Genomic DNA, 24,283 nt, shown 5'->3' on the forward strand with positions numbered 1-24,283 from the left:
TCTCAGCATCAAGGTTTCAGTCTCAGACTCTTCTTGGGAAAGGGGAGAACTGGCCTCACCCTCTCTTTGGAGCTCTCAGAGTAGGTGCCTCAGAGACCCGAGTGTCTGGCGGAAGCGGTGGTATGCATGGACTTGGCAAAGGGCGCCGCTTGAGCTCTTCAGTCCCTCAAAGCCTGAATAGGGCTCTGTGGTTCGGCCGGGGCCAGGCGAAGGGGGCCGCAAGCCGGAGCATCGTTCAGAATTAACCTCAGATTTAAGACTCAGGCCCGGCGCTACAGCGGGCCGTGTCGTAGCCACATTACCTGGCAGAGCGAGTGGCTCAAAGCTCTTCTTCCCAATTCCCCACAGCCGATAGAAACGTGACGGAGGCCAGCGCAAGGAGTGCTAGCCTTCTCACCCTCCACCTTCACGCACCCGAAGCGCGTGCACACTCCTTTCCCGGGGCGGGGGGGGGGGAAACCGCGGCCTGCGAATCTGCATACTGCGCCTGCGCGGCCCCGCCGCGCCCCGCCCCTTTCCTTCGCCCCGCCCTGTTACCCACTGTATCGCCGCTAGGGGTAGTGATGGCGTCTGAGGCCTGAGAGCGTGGTTGCTGTGAGGGCGCGGGAGTCGTATGGAGTGGGGACTAGGGCAAGTGAGAGGGTGGGAAAACCAGAGACAGAGGAGGGCGGTGCTGGAGAAGGGCGGCGCGTGGCTGACTCATCCCTCTGGAAGATCAGACTGACAGACACTAACCCTTGCCGGACCCGCCCGCCCGCCCGCGCCGCTTCTCCTCAGCTGGGAGGCGCCCGCCCGCACAGCCCGCCCGCCTTCTCCGGGAGCGCTCTCCCGGCCCGGCTGCCTCAGAGAAAGTTTTTGTCGTCGGAAGGGACTGGAGGCGCCACTGGCCTTTGGGAAGGGAAGGAGGACGGAAGAGGAGGCGACAGCCGCGTGGGCCCGGGGAGTGCATGGTGCCCGGCGTCTCGGCTGCCTGTCAGGAGGACATCGGGGCGGGGTCGAGCTGAGCCCAGCTCCTTCTTCGCGCAGCGGCGCCAGAAATCTCCCTCCCGGGCTGCCGCGGGGGTCCTCGCTCCTCAGCCCGCCATGTCCCGGCTGCTGCCGCTGCTGAGGAGCCGGACCGCGCGCAGCCTGAGGCCGGGCCCGGCCGCCGCCGCGCCCCGCCCGCCGTCCTGGTGCGGCTGCGGGCGGGGGCTGCTGGCGCTCGCGGCCCCGGGCGGCCCCCGGGCGCTGGGTACCCACCCGAAGAAGGAACCCATGGAGGCGCTGAACACGGCGCAGGGCGCGCGCGACTTCATCTACAGCCTGCACTCCAGCGAGAGGACCTGCCTGCTCAAGGAGCTGCACCGCTTCGAGTCCATTGCCATCGCCCAAGGTAAGGGAGGCGCGAGGGGGGCGAGCCGGGGGGCGGGGGCCGGGCGCCCTCCCCTCCCCCACCGGCGCCCCGGGAGGCTGCCCACCGCTCGGCCCGGGCTCCTCGCCGCCGCCCCCCTCGCCCGCCTGGCCCGGCGCCTGGGACGTCCGACGGGGGGAACTTTCCGCCTCCTAAGTGTCCCCGGGGCAGGTAGGACGGGGCGGATCGTGCCAGGGCCAGCGCTTGGCTGGTTCCTCCCCAGCCTCAAAATCGGCGCTTCAGCCCCAATTGCCGACGGATGCTGAATTGATTTTGTTTAGATTGGCTGTGTCCTCCCCCCAGCCCCGCTCCCCCCCGCAGCCCTCCTGCCCCCAAGCCCTTGCTGCGTTCCGGTGAACGTGCAGCCACGCGAGTGGCCTGCAGTGCCTCCTTCAAAAGCGCTGCAAAGCCTAGACGCAGGAAGAAACTTTGTTGAATGATCCTAAAACAAGGTGTATGGGTGTCCAAAAGAAGGGCTGTTGCTTCGTAAGGCGGAGTTGCTCTCAGCTGCTTCTTTGCACAAATCTGTAGTTGTATTCTTTTAAGCAGCCGAAGGAAACATTTTCCTGGGGAATGGAAAGAATGGGTCAAACCAGTATCTGCAGATACATACTTGCAAGCCCATCATAGGTTGGGTGTTGCCAAGTTAAACCCCAGTTTTTGTGGTTTCCCTAGAGGAGGGAAGAATGCAGTAGATAAGGAGGTATTTTTTCTGGAAATCTGTGGCTCTACAGTAAAAAGCAAAAGTATTTTGGATTTATGCGCAAAAATAATTCGGAATGGTGAAAGCAAAGCTATTTTTAAGCTAACATGTTAAAAGAGGATATTTTTAAAACCAGTGCACAATGCTGGTAGGTCAGAGTTTGAGTCCAAGTGAAAAAGCTGAAAAAGTCAGAAAATCAAAAGGATGAAGGGAGCAAATAAACAGTCTTAAAATACTTTTGCCATTTAAATGCGGTGACACAGACCGAATACATTATTATTTTATATTACATTCTGGTGTGTTTGAAAGTGTTTTTTTTGTTTATTTTGTTTTTAAGTATTCCTCTTCTCAAGGTTAGTTGGTACATAAACATTCCATAGATTCCTTAAGAATACATTTATTTGGAACAAGGCGTTTGATTTGCCAGGGGCAGTTGAAAGTACTATGGTCTATGTATGTACCTGAGTGGAGGAAACAATTATGCCTTTTCTGTAATCCTTCTTCAGAAACTTTTTTAGTTGTGCCTTTTAACTGCTTTTTTTTTTTTTTTTCTTTGCTCAGGGAATTGTGGCCCAATTTATAGTATTGGATGATTCCAGACATTGTCTACTGACAATGCTTTTACAGGAAAAATGCAACATCGCAATCAATAGGTTACTAAATGTATAATCATGATATTATATGAAGTCATAATCAAATACTCGCATATTTGTAAGCTATGTGTGCATCAGTTTGGTTTTAAAATACTCAATTCTGAAAATGTGCTTCTTGGAAAACTATAAAGACAGTCCTAAAACTGGAGCATCAGTTTTAGGACTCTTTGTTCATGGGCAAGACGACTTGAACACATTTGGTCTTCATTGAGTAGTTTCTTAGAAATTATGCATTAACATTGTTACACGATTGGAGGGCCTTATTAATATGATTTTATGACAGTTCTTGAAAAGCATGTCTTGTGATACAAATGGGTACATTTACCTCATGCCTTTTACGGTTTTAGCACGTTTTGATGAGGATGCTGCATTTCCCAATGGAGACAGTACTTTAAAATTTAACATGGTTTTAAATATTCTGTAAAGTAGCTGTTAACTTCAGTCAATGGAGATCAGTTAGCATCTCTTACACTCAGTAATATGTGAGTTATATGAGAGAGAAATTGCCAATTTGTCTTTTTTTCAAGATAAATGGAAAGGATATAGGAAACAATGTGGTAGTCAGATGCTTATTCTGTATAAACTAAAGAACTTCACAGTTTTAATCAACTGATTTTGGCAGTGTTGATGACTAAATTATTGCCCTTTGACTCAAATGACACTTATTGATGATGATGCTTTAATATTTGGTATAGTCTTAGTGTTTTCAATATCAATATGTATAGTTTCTTTGGAGATAACTGGGATCATCAGTTATCTACTAAATTACCCTATTCATTAACCATTTAAGGTGAAGGGGCTTTATTATGTTGAGAATGCATACCGCTCATTCTATTGCTGAAATCAGTTTTTCTCCCCAGACAAATGAAAAACTCCCATGTTTTTCTTTTATTGTTCCTTTTGAATGTTTTTATTTTATTTTTTTTACCCTCCCCTCCCCTTGAATGTTTATAAAAACTCAACCCATGTGCTAAATGTGTATGTACTAAGTGCACTTTCTAATGAAATAAATTCTGTTAAAAGAGCTGTTTCTCATAATAGGAAGTTTGTGTTCTTGGGATGTGTGCTTGTATCATCTAATGAAGTGTTTTGGATTTGGTATGGAAACATTCATTACAGGAAAAAAAATCTCTACTGCTAAAATTTGGTGCATTTGCCCTTATCTTTCCTCTGTGTTTATCAGTAGGCATTTGATATAATCTGTGACCAAATAAAGCTTTAGAATCAGTTTTTAAAAATTTTTTAGTGAATTTTATTACATTTATAGTTGTACAACAATCATCACAACCCACTTTTATAGCATTTCCATCCCAAATAGAACCAGTTTGTAAATAGATAAAGCAGACTTGGTGGGAAGTCTTGTTATAGTTAAGTAAGATATAGTGATTTTTATATTACAAACTGATTTCCTCCCCAGTTTAAAAAAAAAAAATCAATGTTGTGTTCAACATATCTGTTCAGCCTGCCCTCAATTCTTCCAGAAAATAGTCCAATCTTCTGTTAATGCATTATTGGGTCATTATTTTTATAAGTAGGACTGACAAGTTGATATTACAGTTGCCTTTGAATTTTAGCTGAGATTTTTAAACAAATTTGTTTTTCAATTTTTACAATTACTATTTCTATTTATAATATTTTCAAAACTTTTCCAAATACATCAGTTTGGTTATTGAAGGATAGGCGGTGCTCATTGTTTATACATTGCCATATAACAAATGATCGTAAAAGATAGTGACTTAAACATGTATTGTCTCAGGATTTCTGAGGATCAGAAGTTCTGGAACAGCTTAGGGTGCTTTTTGGCTCAGGGTCTCTCTTGAAGCTGTAATCAAGTCTTCAGCTAGGGCTGCATCATCTGCATCTTGATTGAGGCTGGAGGAACCACTTCTAAGAAGGCTAATTCACATGGCTGTGAGCTAGAAGTCTCACTTCCTTGCTCTGTGGGCCTCTTCCAGGGCTGCCTAAGTGTTTCAAGATATGGCAACTGGCTTCCTCCATAACTAGTCTGGAGAGAGAGACCTAAGCTGGAATCCACAGGTTTTTTTTAACTCAGTCTTAGAAGCAGTAGTCCACCCTCTTTTGCCCTGGTGCACTGTGGGAGGGTACTCTATAGGGGGTGAATACCAAGAAATGGAAATCATCGAGGGCCATCTTGGAGGCTGCCTTCCACACTTATGTAGGGATTGTAATTATTGCTTATTATACACGAAGGCAAGAGCTGGCTTTTAGGGGGGCACAATGAAAGATACAATTTGAGAAAAGGACCTTCTTAGGGAATATTTTTGTTAAATGTATACTTAAGATATTTTAAAAATGAGATTCCTTTTATATATAGCAAATAAGGGATATATTGAGAGGAAAAGAACAGTTTTTTTAAATCAGTGTTAAATCTTAATCAGCTTGAATTTTTTTCTGTGTAAGTGGTAATTGTATATGTTAAAAGAATTTTTTACCATTTATTTTTTATTTTTTTACTTAGTTTTTTAAATTACTTAATGAATTTATAGGTGTACAACAGTCATCACAACCAAATTTTATAGCACTTCCATCCCAAACCTTCAGTGCATCCCCCTACCCCCCAACATGTCTCATTTGTAAAACATAAGTTTTTCAAAGTCTGTGAGTCAGTATCTGTTCTGTAAAGTTCATTGTGTCCTTTTTTTTTGATTCCACATGGTATTATCATTCCAAATGATAGCATTTGATGTTGGTGTCTCATTGTCTGACTTCACTTAGCACGATAATTTCTAGGTCCATCCATGTTGCTAAAAATGCTGGAATTTCATTCCTTTTAATGGCTGAGTAATATTCCATTGTGTATATGTACCACATCTTCTTGATCCACTCCTCCGCTGATGGACATTTAGGTTGTTTCCATGTATTGGCTATTGCAAATAGTGCTGCAGTGAACGTTGGTGTACATGTGTCTTTCTGAGTGATGGTTTTCTCTGGATAGATGCCCAGGAGTGGGATTGCTGGATCAAATGGTAATTCTATGTTTAGTTTTCTGAGGAATCTCCATACTGTTTTCCACAGTGGTTGCAGCAATTTACAATCCCACCAACAGTGTAGTAGGTTCCTTTTTCTCCACACCCTCTCCAGCACTTATTGTTTGTAGACTTTTTGATGATGGATGGCCATTCTGGCCGGTGTAAGGTGGTACCTCATAATGATTTTGATTTGATTTAGATCTTAATCAGCTTGCATTTTTTTCTGCTTCTCTGTATAAGTGGTAATTGTATATGTTGAAATAATTTTTTTTTTTTTACCATTTATTTACATCTGTATAGATACACCATGAAATTCAAAACTTTCATCTTATAGTTCCCCACCTTTTGTGATTATTTACTTTAAGGTAGGATAAGGAACTTCATTTTGAGAATGTCCCATACAGCATACTTGGATGATTTTTCATGGAGTTCCAGTCCACTAAAGATCTTTTTTTTTTTTTTTTTTTTTCTTTTTAGGGCCACACCTGAGGCATATGGAGGTTACCAGGCTATAGGTCATATTGTTCAAATTGGAGCTGTGGTTTCTGGTCTGTGCCACAGCCACAGCAACACAGGATCTGAGCCAAGTCTGTGACCTACACCACTGGATCCTTAACCCACTGAGTGAGGCCAGGGATCTAACCTGCGTCCTCATGGATGCTAGTCAGATTCATTAACTGCTGAGCCAGGGCGGGAACTCCAGGATCTTAAACTCTTAGCAAGAGTATCCCCATTTTTCTCATCCCTTTGTATAGGATTATGTAAGAAAGTGGCAGTGCCATTAAGCTAATAGCCTCTAGGATGAATTGGAGACAGTCTTGGCTTCTGCTTAAAGAGAATAAGAAAGAAGGCAAAAAAAAAAAAAAAAAATTTCACTCAAAAAAAAGATTTGTGAATAAAAATATTTTGATGCCTTAGTTGAAATAGTGAAAGAATAAGAGAAGTGTAGCTCCAACTAGACCTGGTAAGAGGAGAAGACCCAGAATGAGGATATGATCTGTGGATCTCTCGCAACAACATGAGAGCTTCTATATGTTGGGTTTGGATAAGTAAATGAAGCTTTGTTATGATTAATTATTTTATTAGTATGGAAAGAATGTAATTATAGCAGTATATTCCAACAAGCTTAATTTTGAATACTTTAGAGTTACTGGGCATATTGGGGTAGCTCTGTAACTAGGATTACTGGCTAGAAAACTGATCATGTAAATAGAATTTTTCTTTCCCATTACAAAATGGATATATTCTATTTAATAATCTTTAATTATCATTTAACTTATAACTTGAGGTCCAGAGTTATTTGTGACATAAAACAACAGCCATTCCCTTAATATCTCATTATTTTGTGGATTGGGAATACAGGCAGGACTCAGCTGGATGATTCATCTCTTTCATGTGGTATTTTGGGGGTCACTTGGTAAACAGCTGCAGAGAGAGGGGAGGGAGAGAGATGTATAGGATTCTTTCCTCTATATCAGGATTCACATTTTGGGCTGGATAATTCTTTGTTGTGGGGGCTGTCCTCCACATAGGATATTTAGCAGCATCCCTGTCTTCTATCCACTAGATGCCAGTAGCACCCTCCCACCCTCCTCACCCTGAGTTTTGTCAACCAAAAATGTTTCTAGACATGGCCACCTGGTCCCTGGAGGAGACACTGGGTGGGAGGTAGGGGAAGAAGGTAGCAGAACCAGTCTGGTTGAGGGCCATTGCTTTACATGAAATGCTATATTTCATATAAATATATAAACAGAAAAGACTCTTTCTTCTTTAGTCCTTGGCCCCCTCTATCCTATTTTCCTGTCATGCATTGATACTTGCTATTTTCATTTTATTCTCTTTACTTCTAGCTGATTTGCTTTATTTATTTATTTGTATTTTGTATTTATTTGTCTCTGGATAAGGACAGAAGAGTAATTCCTTACCTCTCTGTCAGACTCTTCACCTCATTGTCAAATAAACAAAGCTTTGTAATAACTATTTTTGTTTTATTGTTCTTCACTTCTAAGTTCTTCACTAAATTCTGAATATTAGGTACTTGGGAAATAGGGCTTCCAGATAAGTCGAACACTGCTATAGTTTAATTCACCAGTAATTTGTGGTGTTCATCTCAATAGTTACTCTTTCCTTACTCTTTATAGCAATTGTGACAAATAAATTTTTATAAGCAAATTTATAGGTAGGAAAATTGAAATAACATAAAGCCTGCCACTTCCTAGAATCACCCTGGAAGGCTCAGGTGGAACCGAAGATAATGGAGGATGATCTTGAATGTTGGGGATGATCTAATATTGGTGGCAGTTGCTTTAGTTTTTCTAAAAATAGTGATGAGTTTGCATAACTATACTCGTTTGGTTTTCTTTGGCGTGTGAGAGTACTAACTGGAACAGACAGAGACTAAATTCCTGAGTGCAGATTTTATTAGCATCTTGCTCAAGTCAGCTGGATTAGTATGTAGATTAGTATGTAGATTTAAAAGACTCTAGCCCTGTCTTTGACTCATAGGTTTATGTCTGCCTTAAATTAATGAATACAACCACATAAAAGCAAGTTGTTATTTGTTAAAAATATAATAACGTAGTCACTTTGAACCAACTGGTAAATGAGACTCATCTAGAGAAAGGACTTTGCAGGTAACAAAAACGCCATTCCTCTTAACCTCTAAAACATTTACTTTGCTTTTGATGGCAACATATTTGAACATACTGCATTTTTCTCTGCTTAGTAAAAGTATAATGAGCACAATTTAGCTTCTACCAGATGTCAGAGTCCTTATATATGGTATTTTAATACAATGATTTTCTTTGGGGCCACTTACTTCTATTTGTAGATGTACTAGTCATCACACTAAATGCCTCCGGAACACTGTGCTGTTTCAGTTGGCATGCTTTTCAGACTGTGTCATAGTGCTGATAAAATGTCTTGAGCTTGCTCTTCACCGCCCTGCCCCCCCAGAGCCGGCAGACTGTTCTACTCTGTTCTCATTCATCCCTTGTGGTTGTGGTAAACTTTTCTGCCGTGTAAGGAGGTCTGCTTCTTGGCATCTCTGTTATTGTTTCTAATGTCTGCTCTTTGTCACTCTTTGATAGTGGGTTTTCTTTTTTTTTTTTAGGGTCCCACCCTTGGCATACAGAAGTTCCTGGGCTAGGGGTTGAATCAGAGCTGCAGCTGCCGGCCTACACCACAGCCACAGCAACATGTGATCTGAGCCATTTCTGTGACCTACACCACAGGTCAAGGCAACACGGGATCTTTAACCCACTGAGCCACTGAGTGAGGCTGTGGATCAAACCCACATTCTCATGGATATCTGTCGGGTTTGTTACTGCTGAGCCACAGCGGAACTCTTCTTCTTCTTTTTTTTTTTTTTTCCATTTTTATTTTTTATTCTTTTGGCCACAGCATGCAGTGGCTTAATGTGGGATCTCAGTTCTTGGACCAGTTGGGCCACAGTGGTGAAAGTGCTAAATCCTAACCACCAGACCACCAGGGAACTCCCATAGTGTTTTTTATTTTCTTATTTTTCTTTCATTTTCTCTCTCATTCTGAACCCCTACACTTTTCAGTAGGGTTTAATTATGTTAGTTAGACATTTCAAGGCCACAGACCACTACTCTCTTCTGTCTTTCCAGCTAGTCAGTTGCACCTGTCACATTGTTATTGATCTCTGACTCTTCAGATCTCACACTGAAGATCTTGTATTTTTGCTAACATTAGGATTATGGCTGTTCAAAGGTTGTTATTTTAAACACTTAAAAGGTACTTAAGTGAGGCATTTCTATTTATGGATCTTAAGGTTTCAATGAAATTTAAGTTAGAATGGTGTCCTTTACTTGGTTTAGATTTTCTGTCTTCTTTCTGAGTTTTAGGATAGACTATTTAGGACACTATGTTATTAAAACATTTGTAATTTTCCAAAGAGCCTTGTATTTTGTAATATAACTTCTGAATTTTTATTGTATAATGGTTCTTATATTTTATAGAAGACATCTCACCACTGCCACTCCTGCTGCTTACACCATCTTTATTACCATTACTTTAGCAATTATTGAATGTTTGCTCTGTGCTGGACATACTGAGTTAATTAAGCAAGTTTTCAGGTAATTATGCTGTTTACTTCTCTTGGAGAGAGAGGGAATGATCTCTGTTCTGTGGATAAAGATGCTGAGGCCAAGAGGAGCTTGCCCAAAATCCTAAGACCTGTATGGCAGAGTAGAGTTTTTAACTTAGCTTTGACTTTAAAACCCCTGTTCACATCATTGCACCTTTCTGAATATTCATACCTGTGATTTTTTAACACATGCTGGGAAAAGAAGGTAACAACTCAAATGCTCAATAAATGTCACATGTGCTGGTGACATCTTAGTCTATCTTCCCTATGTTTGTATAATAGTCAACATTAAATATAAAAGCAAATAGGGCACTATTATTTTGATAATGAGGGAAATCAAAGTAAAATCATTGTGCAAAAATGTTTATAAATTGTGGGAAGATTTTGAAAAAATCAGAAAATTAGTATTTGGGACTTCTAACTGTCCTAAATCTCTAAATTTCTAACCTTTACTCTAATTTTCTCTTATATATTTTTTTGTTTTCTTTTTAGGGCCCAAGTTGTGTCATACGGAATTTCCCAGGCTAGGGATGGAATAGGAGCTGCAGCTGCTGGCCTATGCCACAGCCATAGCAAGACAGTATCTGAGCCATGTCTGTGCCTATACCGCAGCTCACAGCAACACAGGATCCTTAACTCAATGAGCAAGGCCAGGGATCAAATCTGTGACCTCACAGATACTAGTCAGGTTCCTAACCAGCTGAGCTGGTTAAGGCAACTCCCTCCCTTAGAGTTTTAAATGGGGGTTTTTTTTTGTTTTTTTTTTTTGCCTTTTTTTTTTTTTTTAACAAAAATCTAACATGCTGTTTCTAGAAAATATTTTTAAACTTTAAAAATTTATTTATGTAACAAATATTTGTTACTCTCCCTAATATATAATGGACATGGTATTGGGTATTGGGGATATGTCAGAGAATTAATTCAGCAAAATACTCTCATGAAACATATTTCTGAGAGAAGAGAGATATGAGCAATAGCGTAAATTAAATAATTAGAGATAGTGTGTGCTGTTAGAAGAATTAAGAGAAGGACATTTATTCCAGGGAAGGCCTTTGTTTAGGTAATATTTAAGCCAAAAATAAAGGATGAAGAAGCAGCTATTCATTCAGACAGGTAGAGGAAGAGCATTTGAAAAGGAAAAGAAGATACTAAGATTCTGAGATAGAAAGGGACTTGGCATAGTGTAGGAATTGACAGAAGGCAAATATGAGTGGAACATAATGACCAGAGTATAGAGTGGAATGGGATAAGGAGGGAGTAACAATAAGGAATGATTCCACTCTGTAAAGGAAACTTTGGACTTGGATGGCAGGAGCTGTCAGGCAGTAACTGAGTAGTACTGAGATGATCTCTTTACTCATTGGTCAGAAGTTGGAGCTTACTTTAAATATATGTTACCAGTTTACTAAAATTTTAACAGAGTCCTGTGTAGAATTCTAGTTTATCAGAGAAAAATGTAATATCACAGGTAAGCAAATTATACTTCTTTAGTAGCATTGTGCAGAAAATATACGAGTAATGTCTTTTCATTTTCTTTGGCAAGAAGCTTGTAGAAAGCAAGATGATTTGAAACTCCATTTTTCAAATTAAAATACTTAAGAAGTAGGAAAAACATTTTTTCCTGGGCTGTGGGACTTTTAATACTAAAACTGAAATAGCCCCAGGCAAACTGGATGGCTGGTCACCCTATCTGTCCTAAAGGTGCCTTCTCACAGATTGAAGCCTTTGACTCATAGGAGAGATTGAGAAAGGGATCCAGGTGGAGTTTCATGTCCCTTCAGTACTGCTTTTCCCCTCTTCTAGGTCCGTATCATAATGGTCACTTGCTTAGGGCTCCCTCTGTTACCTTTTTTGTGTCTGGCGGGATTTCTGGTGAAAGAACCTGCCAGAAGGTGCAGGCTCCCAGAATTTATTCATATCCTAATGCCTTTACACTGTCCCACTGGCCCTCACTCTGCCTTCACCTGTTCCCGTACTATTCTAGCTGTACTCTCCTTATGGTGTCCGGTTGCATCTGTCTCAAGTAAGCAAATGCTAACGTCCCCTCTGTCCTTGCAGGTGCCTACTTCTCTTTTGATTTGAGACTAGCTGTTCACTTTGTGACTTGAGTCCTCTTAAGAGTTTGAAATAAGTCATAAATTTGAATGTAGTTTGACTTCGTGTCACTTTAAGAGTGGGAGCAATGCTCTTTGTTAGCTTTCATATCCCACCGTGAAAACAAACCTGCCTCACAAAGTTTAATGTAAACAATTATCTGGGAATCTACTGAAATACAGATGCCATTTCAGGAGATTGGGGTTTGGCCTGAGAGTCCGTATTTCTTTTTTTTTTTCTTTTCTGTCTTTTTGCCTTTTCTAGGGTCCCTTCCCGAGCCATAGCTGCTGGCTTACGCCAGAGCCACAGCAGCTTGGGATCCAAGCCGTCTGCGATCTACACCACAGCTCACGGCAAAGCTGGATCCTTAACCCACTGAGCAAGACCGGGGATCGAACCCGCAACCTCATGGTTCCTAGTTGGGTTCCTTAACTACTGCGCCACTATGGGAACTCCTGAGAGTCCGTATTTCTAATGAGTTCCCAGTGAGTCAGTGCTATAGGTCCAGGGGGACAGTATTTTGAGTAGCAAGATTATAGCAATTGTTTTTGTTTTTAAGGTGGGAAGGAGTCGAGGTCGTGTAGATAAACTCAGGCATGCTTGAATCGCAAAAGGAAACAGGCAAACAGATGTGAGAGTGATAGTGTAAGATGTGGCATATTTTGTGAGCTGGCAGAATTTTATGTTTGTGTGTGAGAAAGAGCTTGTGGTTTAAAAAACATTATCATAGCATTTTTCTACTCCAAGGGGCTTCTTTAAAACATTACCAAAAATGTGAATTGTTAACACTGATTTTATAGTTTTGCAGTAATTACTTTTGAGTAATAAATACTGTGTAATAGATTTATTCCTTTTTGTTTATCTCTTTTTCTTTCCCACTATTACCTTGAAATACTTTCCATTGGGTAGTCTCATTTCTTCGGTGAAGCATGCCCTCTGTAATACTTTTTTCTTCTTCTTTTCTTCATCCTGTTCTTTGTGCTTTCCCCACTTAATTTTGTATTAAAGTTTTTGAAACAGTCTCCAATTTTAGAAAAAGTTTCAAGTGTGCTTTTTTTCCTTCCCCTGAATCATTTGAGAGTAAGTTGCTGATAGGTTGCACTGTCCCCCCTGGCACAGGTTAGTTTCCTTAGGAAGCAGCCACCGAGGCAGAAGTTAGCATGTAAGTTTACTGGGGAGTGCTGTGCGAATCCTCACCTTAGAACAGGAAGGGAAGGAAGCAGGTTTGGGCAGAGGTAGAAGTAGAGTAATGGAGTCTCAGTGGAAGCCTTAGCTGAACCTGAGCTAGAGTTCTAGAGATAGGATGATCCCTCACTGTTGCCCTGAGTTGGGTGAGAGGTCCAGGCCTCTTCCTCTGTGAAACTGAGCTGTTGAATAAGGACTGCCCTGGGAGTTCCCATCATGGCACAGTGGATAGCAAATCTGACAAGGAACCATGAGGTTGCAGGTTCGATTTCTGGCCTTGCTCAGTGGTTAAGGATCCGGCGTTGCTGTGAGCTGTGATGTAGGTTGCAGACGTGGCTCTGATCCCTCATTGCTCTGGCTCTGGTGTAGGCCAGTGCTACAGCTCGGATTAGTCTAGGAACCTCCATATGCCGTGGGAGCAGCCCTAGAGAAAGGCAAAAAGACAAAAAAAAAAAAAAAAAAAAAAAAAAGAATAAGGACTGCCCTGAGCAAGGGGCAGGCAGAGCCTTGGGTGAGGCAGCATCTTCAGCTGAGGCAGTCTCCCAAGAGGGCAGTCACTGAGGACCATCTCTCAGAAGATGCTAAGGATTGACTGCATCGCAAATGCAACTACAGCTGGAGTATTGGCCTGTATTTCCTGTAAACAAACATTGTCCTGTATAACCACAATATGACATGGATAGATTACTACTGTCCTATACTCTGCTGTCATTCAGGTTTTGCCAGCTGTCCCAATAATACCCCTTTACAGCAAAAAGATCCAGTCCAATATCACATGTTGGATTTAGAATTTCCTTTTTTTTGGAACAGTTTCTCAGTCTTTCCCTTTCATTACCTTGATACTTTTAAGGATGATTGACTAGTTACTTTATAGCATGTACTTATTTCAATTTGGTTTTGTCTCTTTTTTCATGAATAGATTCCAGTTATACATCTTCAGAAGGAATATTGCAGAAGTAATTTTGTGTTCTTTTTTTCATCCTATCAATTGGCTCATGGTTTTTATTTGTTCCTGATGATGTTAACCATTTCTAGGTTTGACCATTTCTTTTGAACATTTGACTAAGTAATATCTGTCTGATTTATTCACTTATAGAGTTACTATTTTCCTTTTGAAAGACTCCAGATATGTAGACAGAGGAGCTAAGAGAAAGCAAACTTGTGGACATAAATAGGAAAAGTGAGGATATTGTAATGAAAAGGAAGATGTTCCAGAGAAAGTGACTCTGGTAAAAATTTCACATTAAAGGAACTCTCAGAGATGTTTTATGATACTAAAAATATGAAAGATCGGAGTTTCTTGGTGACTGAGCAGTTAAGGATTCGTCCTTGTCACTGCTGCAGCACTGGTTCAATCCCTGGCTCAGGAACTTCTGTATGCTGCAAGTGCTGCCTATATATGTATATATATGTGTGTGTATGTGTGTGTGTATGATAAAATGTAAGCTATTTCAGACTTATAAAGGAGTGTGACAGTTCACTAAGGCATTGGAAAAATACTAGCTTTTATTGTAAGTTATATGATGAAAAACAGAGTCCTAGTACTATTGGAGCAGTTTTTTTCATTTGGAGCTTTTTTTTTTTTTTTTAAACAAAGAAATGGATAGTTCCCATTGTGGCTCACTGATAATGAACCCAGCTAGTATTCATGAGGATGCAGGTTTGATCCCTGGCCATGTTCAGGCCATGAGCTGCGGGTTGGGTTGTGGCCACGGCTTGGATTGGGCATTGCTATGGCTGTGGTGTAGGCTGGCAGCTGCAGCTCTGATTTGACCGCTAGCCTGGGAACTTCTGTGTGCCGTAGGTGTTGGCATTGAAAAAAGAAAAAAAAAGAAATAGACACTTTAACATGTTTTTAACATTTTATAGTGTACTAAATGAACATTAGTTTTACTATTAAAATTTTTTTCTCTATATTTATAACTGCCAGTAAGATAATTTTAATGTTTTGAAAAAAAAGTTAAAAGTCACAGAACAATTGTGATTCTCCTCATTGGTTATTAAGATTGCTTTGCATAGTTTCAGCTTGCATTGTCGTTTTTATGTCCCCAAACTAGTGTGTAAAGTGAGGATTGCCCATGTTTTAATTTAGCATGTTTCACTTCAGAATTTCATATACATTTTAAAATTTATACGTATTTGATTTAAAAATATTTTTAGCATGCAGATATCCCAAACCCGAGATTGCCATTGTGAAGCGAGCAAAGGAGTTATCATCAGCAGAGGCCCCTGATAGCTTTGGTATAGTACAGTCTTGCAGAATTGATTGTCTTAATGTTTATTGCAAGTGGAAAAGCATCTCTTTCACGCAACTTCTTGCTTGTTTGAAACAGAATGTTTGGTTACTGTGATAGCCTTTTTTTTTTTTTTTTGCATCAATGTGTTTTAAACTCTACAGAATGTTTTTATTATCTAACCGTAGAGCTTGTGGATATGATGGACTAATAATTGCATGTTTAATTAACTGAAAGATTACATTTATGACCTTAACAAAATACAAAATCACTTATATTTAATTATAATTAAGTAGCATATTTTAAAAGCTGTTGCAGTAACCACTGCAAGTGAGGCATAAGAAGCAACAAAGACTGAAGTTCTTTAAAAGGACGAATGAGTAGGACAAAAAGAACACACACAGGGAAACCTTCAGAATATTGCAGAGAGAAACTGTGTTTAAGTAACTGAACTTTAGGAAAATATGTTTTAGGAATATATTCTTGAATAGTTTGAAAGACTTAAGGCCATTCAAATTATTCACTATAAATTCACTCTAAGGCCGTTCATGAAAATTTTTTAGATTCAGTCGCCATACAGATTGACCTAACTTACGGTCATGCTTTGGTGGTGGTGGTGGAGTAATTGTGTTGAGTTTGTCTGTGTATTGGGTAGGGGAGGGAGAAATAAAAATAATTATCTCTCTATCCATATTTCATTTTTTGATTGCTATTTAATATGGATGCATTGCCTAAGAATGATATGACAGTGTATGGAAAGGAACAAAGCATTTCGTGGCTCAATTGAAATTTTGTAAGGATAAAGGATAAATGTAACTCAGTTTTCTTAGGCTGTTTATGTAGTGTCAAGAGCAAGAACTAAACTGTAAATACCTCTGGGAAATGTAGAGGGATATAGTATGCATGTACACACATGTTCACATATGTATATGGTAACATTAGTCCACTGCAAAAATCCCCAGTTTGCTCTACTTTGACAATTCTAATATAACTCTGAAACTTAAAAAATGTAATCTCAGTGTGTATGCAGTAATTAAACATTTAATGAAAATGCCTTTTGAAGGAAAAAGTTTTAATTTTGGATTATTCTGAAGATTAATTAGCCCTCATTTTTAGGACAATGTAGGGAAAAAGGAATGACACTTATTCTATAGATGTGGCAAATGATATCACTAGGAGGTAAGATGCTGTTGAACAATCAATAAACTAATAGTAGGATTTAACCTGTAAGTGATCACCTTTTGAGACCCACATTTATAATGTGCTTCCTCATAAATGTTTAGGTGATACCCCTGTATTTTTACAATCCTATTAGTTACATAATAAAGAAGAAGTATAGAATCAGAATCTCAGAACTAGAAAGGATGCAGAGACCTAAATTCCTCATTTTACGTAACCTGAAACGAGATCTAGAGGATTTATGATATAATCAAGATGTGGTGACCGTGTGTGCGTGTGTGTGTGTGTGTGTGTGTGTGTGTGTGTGTAAAAGAGTAGGGATTGATGTCAGGACCTTTGGCTTTTTAGTTCAGTGCTCTTTGTTCACTATAATAGATTTCTTCAGGATTAGCAGGGGAGATTGGTGCTAGACTACAGGGTATCTAGTTATTCTAAAACCAACAGAAACATGTAATTTTCCTATTCAGAAAATGTTAACTTGGTAACCATAGTTAATCAGTTGATTTCCTCCTCTTCCTTTTAACTTTGATGGATTTTTGAAAGTGATTTATCTGAAAGGGAATAATTTCTTAGAGAAAAAAAGTAATTTGAAAAGGTATTAATATTTTAGTTAATTGCAGTTTTATTTCAGTTTCAAATATTAATGCATGACCAATGTTTTGACAATGTTTTATATATTCATATATGATTGATTCTTGGTTCTTCTATGTTTTCCTATTGAGAATTTACTCATTGAAAGAGAAATAAAACAAGAAAATGAGAATCTGGGTTCTAGACCCAATTGTGTGTCCTTGAGTAAGTCACTTAACATCTCTGGACCTAAGTGGCTGAATTTCCAAAATGGAGAATTAAGTCAGTATTTCTCAGTGGGCATACCACTGGCATTTGGGCTAGATAATTCTTCATTATGAAGAACTCTCTTGTGCATTGTAAGATGTTTAGAATCCCTAATGCCAGTAGCATTTATTAGTCATTATCCTATCCAAGAACAACCCTGCATTTCCAAGCATCTTCTAGAGTGAGGTACCACCCCATTGAGAACCACTGGCAGATTATTTCTAAGAATCCTTTCAGCTCTAACATTCTATGAAATAATTTTTATTTGGGAAATGATTGAAAGAGAAAACAGTAATGCACTGACTGAAAAATTTCTCTTTCTTCCTAGTATCAGTTTTATTTTAAAATGAATGTTTTCTGGGAATCTAGGTAACTATACCCACAAATATATAAACCACTTATGTTGTTCCAAGATTTCTTTTTTTGTGGCTTACTTTAAACTTTCCATCTATAATATAATGTATCATGTTATATATACTTAGTTATGTGATTTTTTTAAAGTTGTATAGTACCATCTCTATACCTAAGTAAAAGTAATTAGATTGGTCTATTTTAAAAGCTGTACTGTTGTTTTATCATAGCCTTTAAATAAAAAGTACAGTCATTATATATACTAGTAATTTTCCTTGTCTGTTTTCCTTTGACATGAAGAAAGGGAAGGAATATAGTTTGTTTGTTAGATAGTGTCTATAATTGCTCCTAAATACACTAGTTAGGTGTGTAAAAGCAACCAGAAATCACTAGTATATTTGATTATCCTAAAAAAAAAAAAGCAAACCTCATGAAATGACAGATATGAGAAATAAATACTGTAATCTAGTATTTGCTATTTTCTTAAGCCAGAGTTAATTAATAGGTCTCTACATTAATGAGGTTAATAAAGGTGATGATTAATTAGTCACCTTCCTCATCTTTACTGCTGGCCAACTCCTGTCCTCAGCTATTAAACCACTGGACTGCCTCAGCCCAGGAATTGGTTACTTGCCCCTGAGTGAAGCCCCAAGCTGCATGTTATGTTCCCTTGAAGGTTAATAAGGTGACAATATTACATGATAAAAGTAAAAATTTCTTTGCTAAATAATGTGCATGTTGCAGTAATCTTTTAAATGCTGAATAAAATTTAAAAATCATACTCAAATACTTTTTTTTGGGTCTTAGTTAATGCATGTATTTAAAAAAATTAAAAGTCCTTTTACAGTAAATAATCTTTATTTAAAAAAGAGACCTGTTATTTGAAATTTATTAAGTTAAAAAGTTAAGTTCCTTTCAATTTCTTTTTTTTTTTTTTTTTTTTTTTTTTTTGTCTTTTTGTCTTTTGTTGTTGTTGTTGTTGCTATTTCTTGGGCCGCTCCCGCGGCATATGGAGGTTCCCAGGCTAGGTGTTGAATCGGAGCTGTAGCCACCGGCCTACGCCAGCGCCACAGCAACGCGGGATCCGAACCGCGTCTGCAACCTACACCACAGCTCACGGCAACGCCGGATCGTTAACCCACTGAGCAAGGGCAGGGACCGAACCCGCAACCTCATGGTTCCTAGTCGGATTCGTTAACCACTGCGCCACGACGGGAACTCCCTTTTCAATTTCTAAAGTGTTTCATTTTCAATTTTAAATGTCAGTTTTTATGTTACATAGCCATATCAATTTTTTTCTTTTAAATATATTGGTTTGTAGCTTCATAAGCTCCCCCCCCCCCTTTTTTTTAAAGGGCCACATCCAAGGCATAGGGAAGTTCCCAGGCTAGGACTGGAATTGGAGCTGCAGCTGCCAGCCTATGCCACAGCCACAGCAACCGAGGATCTGAGCCAGGTCTGCCACCTACACCACAGCTCACAGCAATACTGGGTCCTTAACCTACTGAGCAAAGCGAGGGATCAAACTGGCCTTGGATACTAGTCCAGTTCGTTACCATTGAGCCACCACGGGAACTCCTCATAAGCCCTTTTTTGGTGCGTGTTTGTTTTTTTGGCATTTAATATGATTTACTTTGCTTAAATTATTTTACATTCAGCATGGTTTGCCTTTTAAGTTTGTATTCTTTGTGTTATATATTTATTGTAAATTTAACCTTACCCATTGGAACTTTTGGTTCTGTTAAAAGTCTAAGCAGTTGTTCATATGTTTAGAAATACAAGTAACTGAAACTTCTGGTCCCTAACTGTTGCTTAAAGATAATAGTTTTCATTTCTGTTGTTTTCATAAATCGCTCTTTAGGCCAAATTGTTATTTATGTTGTCAAGGCTACTTCCTATAGTTTCTTGGGGAAGATGCTGGGGTGGGGCCTGGAACAAAGATTAGAAACTGGGTAATTGGACACTAAAAGAGTATTGAATTATTTGTAATTAAAGGAATAGTGTGTGCTTTAAACTGTTTATGTCATCTCAGGGTGGTGTTGCTTTCGTACTTTTCTTACTATCTATTATAAATTATTCTGAATTTTCTATTTGATTTGTGATCCTATATTTATGTTTATGTGCATGGTAACATGGTGAAATAAGTTATTACATTTTGAATTACCATTGCCATGAAAGTGTGACAGAAAACAAGACTTCTCTTTTTTTTCTTCTTGTTTTTACATTCAATTCTTTAATACTGTTTTCCATCTCTGTCTATCCCAGGAGACTGGATATAGTTCCTTCTGCTATACAGTAGGACCTTTTTGTTTATCCATAAATTTAATAGTTTGCATCTACTAAATCCAGACTCCCAGTCCATTCTTCTCCCTCCCCTCTCTCCCTTGGCAACCACAAGTCTGTTCTCTCTCTGTTAATCTGTTTCTGTTTTGTAGATAGGTTCATGTATGCCATATTTTAGATTCCACATATAGGTGATATCATATGGTATCATATGTCTTTGTCTTTCTCATTTACTTCACTTAATATGTATCTCTCATTGTATCCATATTGCTGCAAGACCTTTCTTTGTGTTCTTCAGGTTTTTGGTTCAAGTTTGGATTTATACCTTATACAATATAGTTGTATTTAATGGAAGTTTTCACAATAAAACTGACAAATTATAGTTTTTATTAAATAATATAATGAAACTTTACATGCCAAGGGATGTAGTTTTGTTTTCCAGCACCACCATTGTAAACACGTTTTGTTTTATAATGGAGACTAAACTATAGAAACTATAGGTGTTCCACTTACTTTCTTATACCAAAGTATTTTGATTTTTAATTTAAGACGTATTTCTTAGTTAACTTATTTAAAAAAGAAATGCAATAGGCATAACTTTTCTTTTCTTTTTTTTTTTTGTCTTTTCTATGGCCACTCCCACAGCATATGGAGGTTCCCAGGCTAGGGGTCTAATTGGAGCTGTGGCCTCCTGCCTATGCCAGAGTCACAGCAACGTGGGATCTGAGCTGTGTCTGCGACCTACACCACAGCTCACGGCAACACCAGATCCTTAACCCACTGAACGAGGGCAGGGATCTAACCCACAACCTCATGGTTCCTAGTCGGATTCATTAACCACTGAGCCATGACGGGAACTCCCTGGCATAACTTTTCTTAAAAGATATTTTAGAAACATGTTAATATGGGACTGAGGTTTTTTGTTTTTTGTTTTTGTTTTTGTTTTTGTTTTTTTTGTGGCTGTTCCCATGGCATATTGAAGTTCCTGATTCAGGGATTGAAGCCGCACCACAGCAGCCACTCAAACCGCTGCAGCGATGCTGCTGCTGCACCACAAGAGACCTTCGGGGACTGAAGATTTTTTTTTTTTTAAGTTATTTTTAAGAGGAAATATAATTAAGGAGGGATATAAAGATTAATTAAATTTTATAGTAAGCTCTTCGGATCTACTGCTTTGTTGTATTGGAATCTATTGCCAGTTAAAATTACTTGGCAAATTGGGCTTGGAAATTTCTTTCAAGAATTTTGTTTTAATGACATTTTACCTGCCTTCTGAAAATGTGAGGATATTTTTAGTAAAGTGTAACATTAAAAAAAAAATGTACCAAGGAGTTCCTGCTGTGGTGCAGTGGGTTAAGTATCCAACTGCAGTGCTTCTGGTCCTTTCAGAGGTGTGGGTTCCTTCTCAGCAAGTGCAGTGGTTAAAGGATCTGGTATTGCTGCAGCTGAGGTGTAGGTTGCAAGGGGTTCACCAAACTTCTTGAAACTTTTGTCTCCCCCCAAATTGGGGTAAGTTTTTACTATTATTTATTTTAAAAAATTTTGGTCCTTTTCTTTTTCCTCACCTTCTGGAACTCCATTTATGTAACATATATTAGCATTTTGATATTTAGCCACAGATCCCTAAGACTCTGGTTTATTATTTTTTTTCAATCCTTTTATTCTCTATTTTTCAGGTTGGGTAGCTTTACTGATTTATCATTATGTTCATTAGCTGTTTCTTCTATCACCCTCATTCTGTTTTTAAGCCTCTCTAGTTAACTTAAAATTTCAGATATTATATTTTTCAGTTCTTGAACTTCACCTTGTTGGTTTTTTTTTTTTTATCGTTTCTATTTGAGCAAAGTCTTTGAATCTAATTTTAATTACTACTTTAAATTCTTTGTCTGCTATTTCTAACATTTGAGTCACTTTACAAAAAAAAAAATTGGAGTATAGTTAATATTACAATGTTGTGTTAGTTTCCGGTCAGTTATACATATATATACATACTTGAGTCATTTTTTAATTGATTTCTGTCTATTGTTTTTTCTCCTGCAGATGGGTCATGCTTTCTTGTCTCTTTATGAAGTAATTTTAGATTACTAGTATCCTAGTCATTGCTGTGATTATGATGTTGCAGAGGCTCTGGATTTGCTTTCATTTTTCTGAAAAATACTGGGTTTTGTTTATTTGTTTTAGAATGGAATTAATGATTAGGCTCAAATTGCAAACTTTATCTCTTAGACTGAAGCTCAAATCTTTCAGTTACTTTACCTTTAGCTGGGCTTTTTGGGGTTTTCCCTGTTTAAGGGTGGCTCACAAGTCAGCCATATATTTGAACTGAATATATACGCAGAATTTAGAGCTCCTCCTTTCTGACTCTTTTCTTTCCAGGATTCCCCTCTCAGTGGCTTTGGTTACCTTGCAGTCTGTCCACCTGCTTTAGGCCAGAAAAACTGAAGGTTTGTTATTAGAGTTTTAGTTGCCCTCCATGTTGTAGATTAGGCCAAAAGCTGCATTAAATGGATAATTCACTTAGCTCTGTTCCTTCTTCTGTTGATTTCTGTCTAGAATTTCTTAGTTTTCCAGTGCTTTCAAATAGTTACTTATTTATAGTTTATAGTTGTTCTGTGCAGGAAGATTGGTCTGATAGAAAGTTATTCAGCCAGTATTGGAAGTGGAACCAGGATTTTTGTAAGCTAAAAATGTTTGGAAAGCTGGTGTGTTGCTGTATAATCTTAATAGTCATCTTATTTTGAAATAGTTAGAAAAAAGAGATAAATTATTATGCATGTAGTACATTCACACAGAGTAATTGAAAGAACTGGATTTTCTAATTCCAAATTCTGCTTAATAAAACATTAGATTAGAATACATTTCCATGTATGTATAGATAATTTACAGTATGTCAGAAGAAAAATTTTAAAGTTTAGATATGTATATGTAGGGAAATACAGCTTTGGAATTTATTATGACTATTTTCAGGGAAGTTTTATTAGCAACCATGACATTTAAAAACTGGTATAATCTGAAACCTTGGGCTTAATTCCAAGATTGAGGGTTTTTTTTAAGATTTTTATTTTTTCTATTATAGTTGATTTACAGTGTTCTGTCAATTTCTGATGTAGAGCAAAGTGACCCAGTCATAAATATATATATATATACACACACACACATGAACACATTCTTTTTCTCACATTATGCTCCATCATGTTCTATCACAAGTGATTAGATATAGTTCCTTGTGCTATACAGCAGGATCTCATTGCTTATCCACTCCAAATGCAATGGTTTGCATCTACTAACCCTAAATTCCCAGTCCATCCTATTCCTTCCCCTTTGGCAACCACACATCTGTTCTCCAAGTCCATGCAAGATTGAGTTTTTATTTTTTTATTATTTTATTTTATTTTTTGGCCTTGTCCATGGCATATGAAAGTTCCCAGGCCAGGGATCGAACCCACGCCACAGCAGTACCCCAGGCCACAGGAGTGAAAATGCTTAGGCATCAGGGAACTCCCCGAGATTAAGTTTTGTTTTATGTTATACATCATATGTTTTTTTGCTTCTGATAATGTAGATTTTTTCTTTCAGTTAATTTAGTAAAGAAGAATTTATAGTGTTAAACTCCTCAAAATGATCAATTTATGGTTTACAATTTTTGATGGATACTTTCCAATAAAATTTCCACTTTCTAGGAAATGTTCCTTTCATATTTCCTCTTGTTACTCTTTACGTTCTTTATGAAGCAGGAGGCAAAAATCTGTGCATTGATTTAACTTTAATCACGGTGTCTGTGGTTTTTCTCCTTGCTTAATCTCCTTCACTCTATATTTCTTTCTTTCTCTCTCTCTCTAAAATGTTATTTTTTCATTACTTTTTTTTAAAAATCATTATATGTAATTGGAAAGATTAGAAATATTGGTTACAGTATTTGATTTTTTTCCTCTTAACTGCTACGCATTTTACACTTAATCTAGCCCTTACCCTTTCATAGTAGGAGCTGTAAAATATTTTAAATATTTTGCTCCATACGTAGGAATTTGAAGAAGTAAAAGCAAGGACTCTCTATATTCTCATTATATTGGGAAGGTCCTGCTTGTTGAATTTTTTAGGTATTTCAAGATGTTCCAGTCAACTGATAAGGACTTCTCACAGTGTCAGAACTGTAGTGATGGTGAGAGTAATGCAACTAGCCAATAGTTCTGGTATGTAACTACGTTTGCATGTTTACTTCACCTGGAAACTCTGTGGAGTACAGTGGTATCTTATATTCCTTGTTAAACATTTG

At 38.5% G+C, this 24,283-nt stretch overlaps 1 protein-coding gene across 4 annotated transcripts in view; it reads left to right on the forward strand.

Moving 5' to 3' along the window:
* Positions 1-542: 542 nt before the first annotated feature.
* Positions 543-24,283, forward strand: part of TMEM65 (transmembrane protein 65) — a 47,508-nt gene continuing 23,767 nt past the window's right edge. Inside the window, exons 1-3 of one of the 4 annotated variants that reach the window (XM_085021710.1) lie at positions 1,034-1,372; positions 15,287-15,367; positions 24,108-24,200. In XM_085021710.1, coding sequence (XP_084877836.1) covers positions 1,084-1,372; positions 15,287-15,367; positions 24,108-24,200 — 463 coding nt within the window. In that variant the 5' untranslated portion in view covers positions 1,034-1,083. Of the gene's footprint in view, positions 1,373-15,286; positions 15,368-24,107; positions 24,201-24,283 lie in introns of all 4 variants that reach the window. The other 3 variants (XM_021088951.2, XR_014843371.1, XM_021088952.2) reach the window with 3 other exon arrangements.

This window comes from Sus scrofa, chromosome 4 (assembly GCF_054392235.1).
Source record: "Sus scrofa isolate SSC_HxYL_T2T_F1_AM1 chromosome 4, Sscrofa_HxYL_maternal_Yorkshire_Landrace_v2.0, whole genome shotgun sequence".
Lineage (NCBI taxonomy): Eukaryota > Metazoa > Chordata > Mammalia > Artiodactyla > Suidae > Sus > Sus scrofa.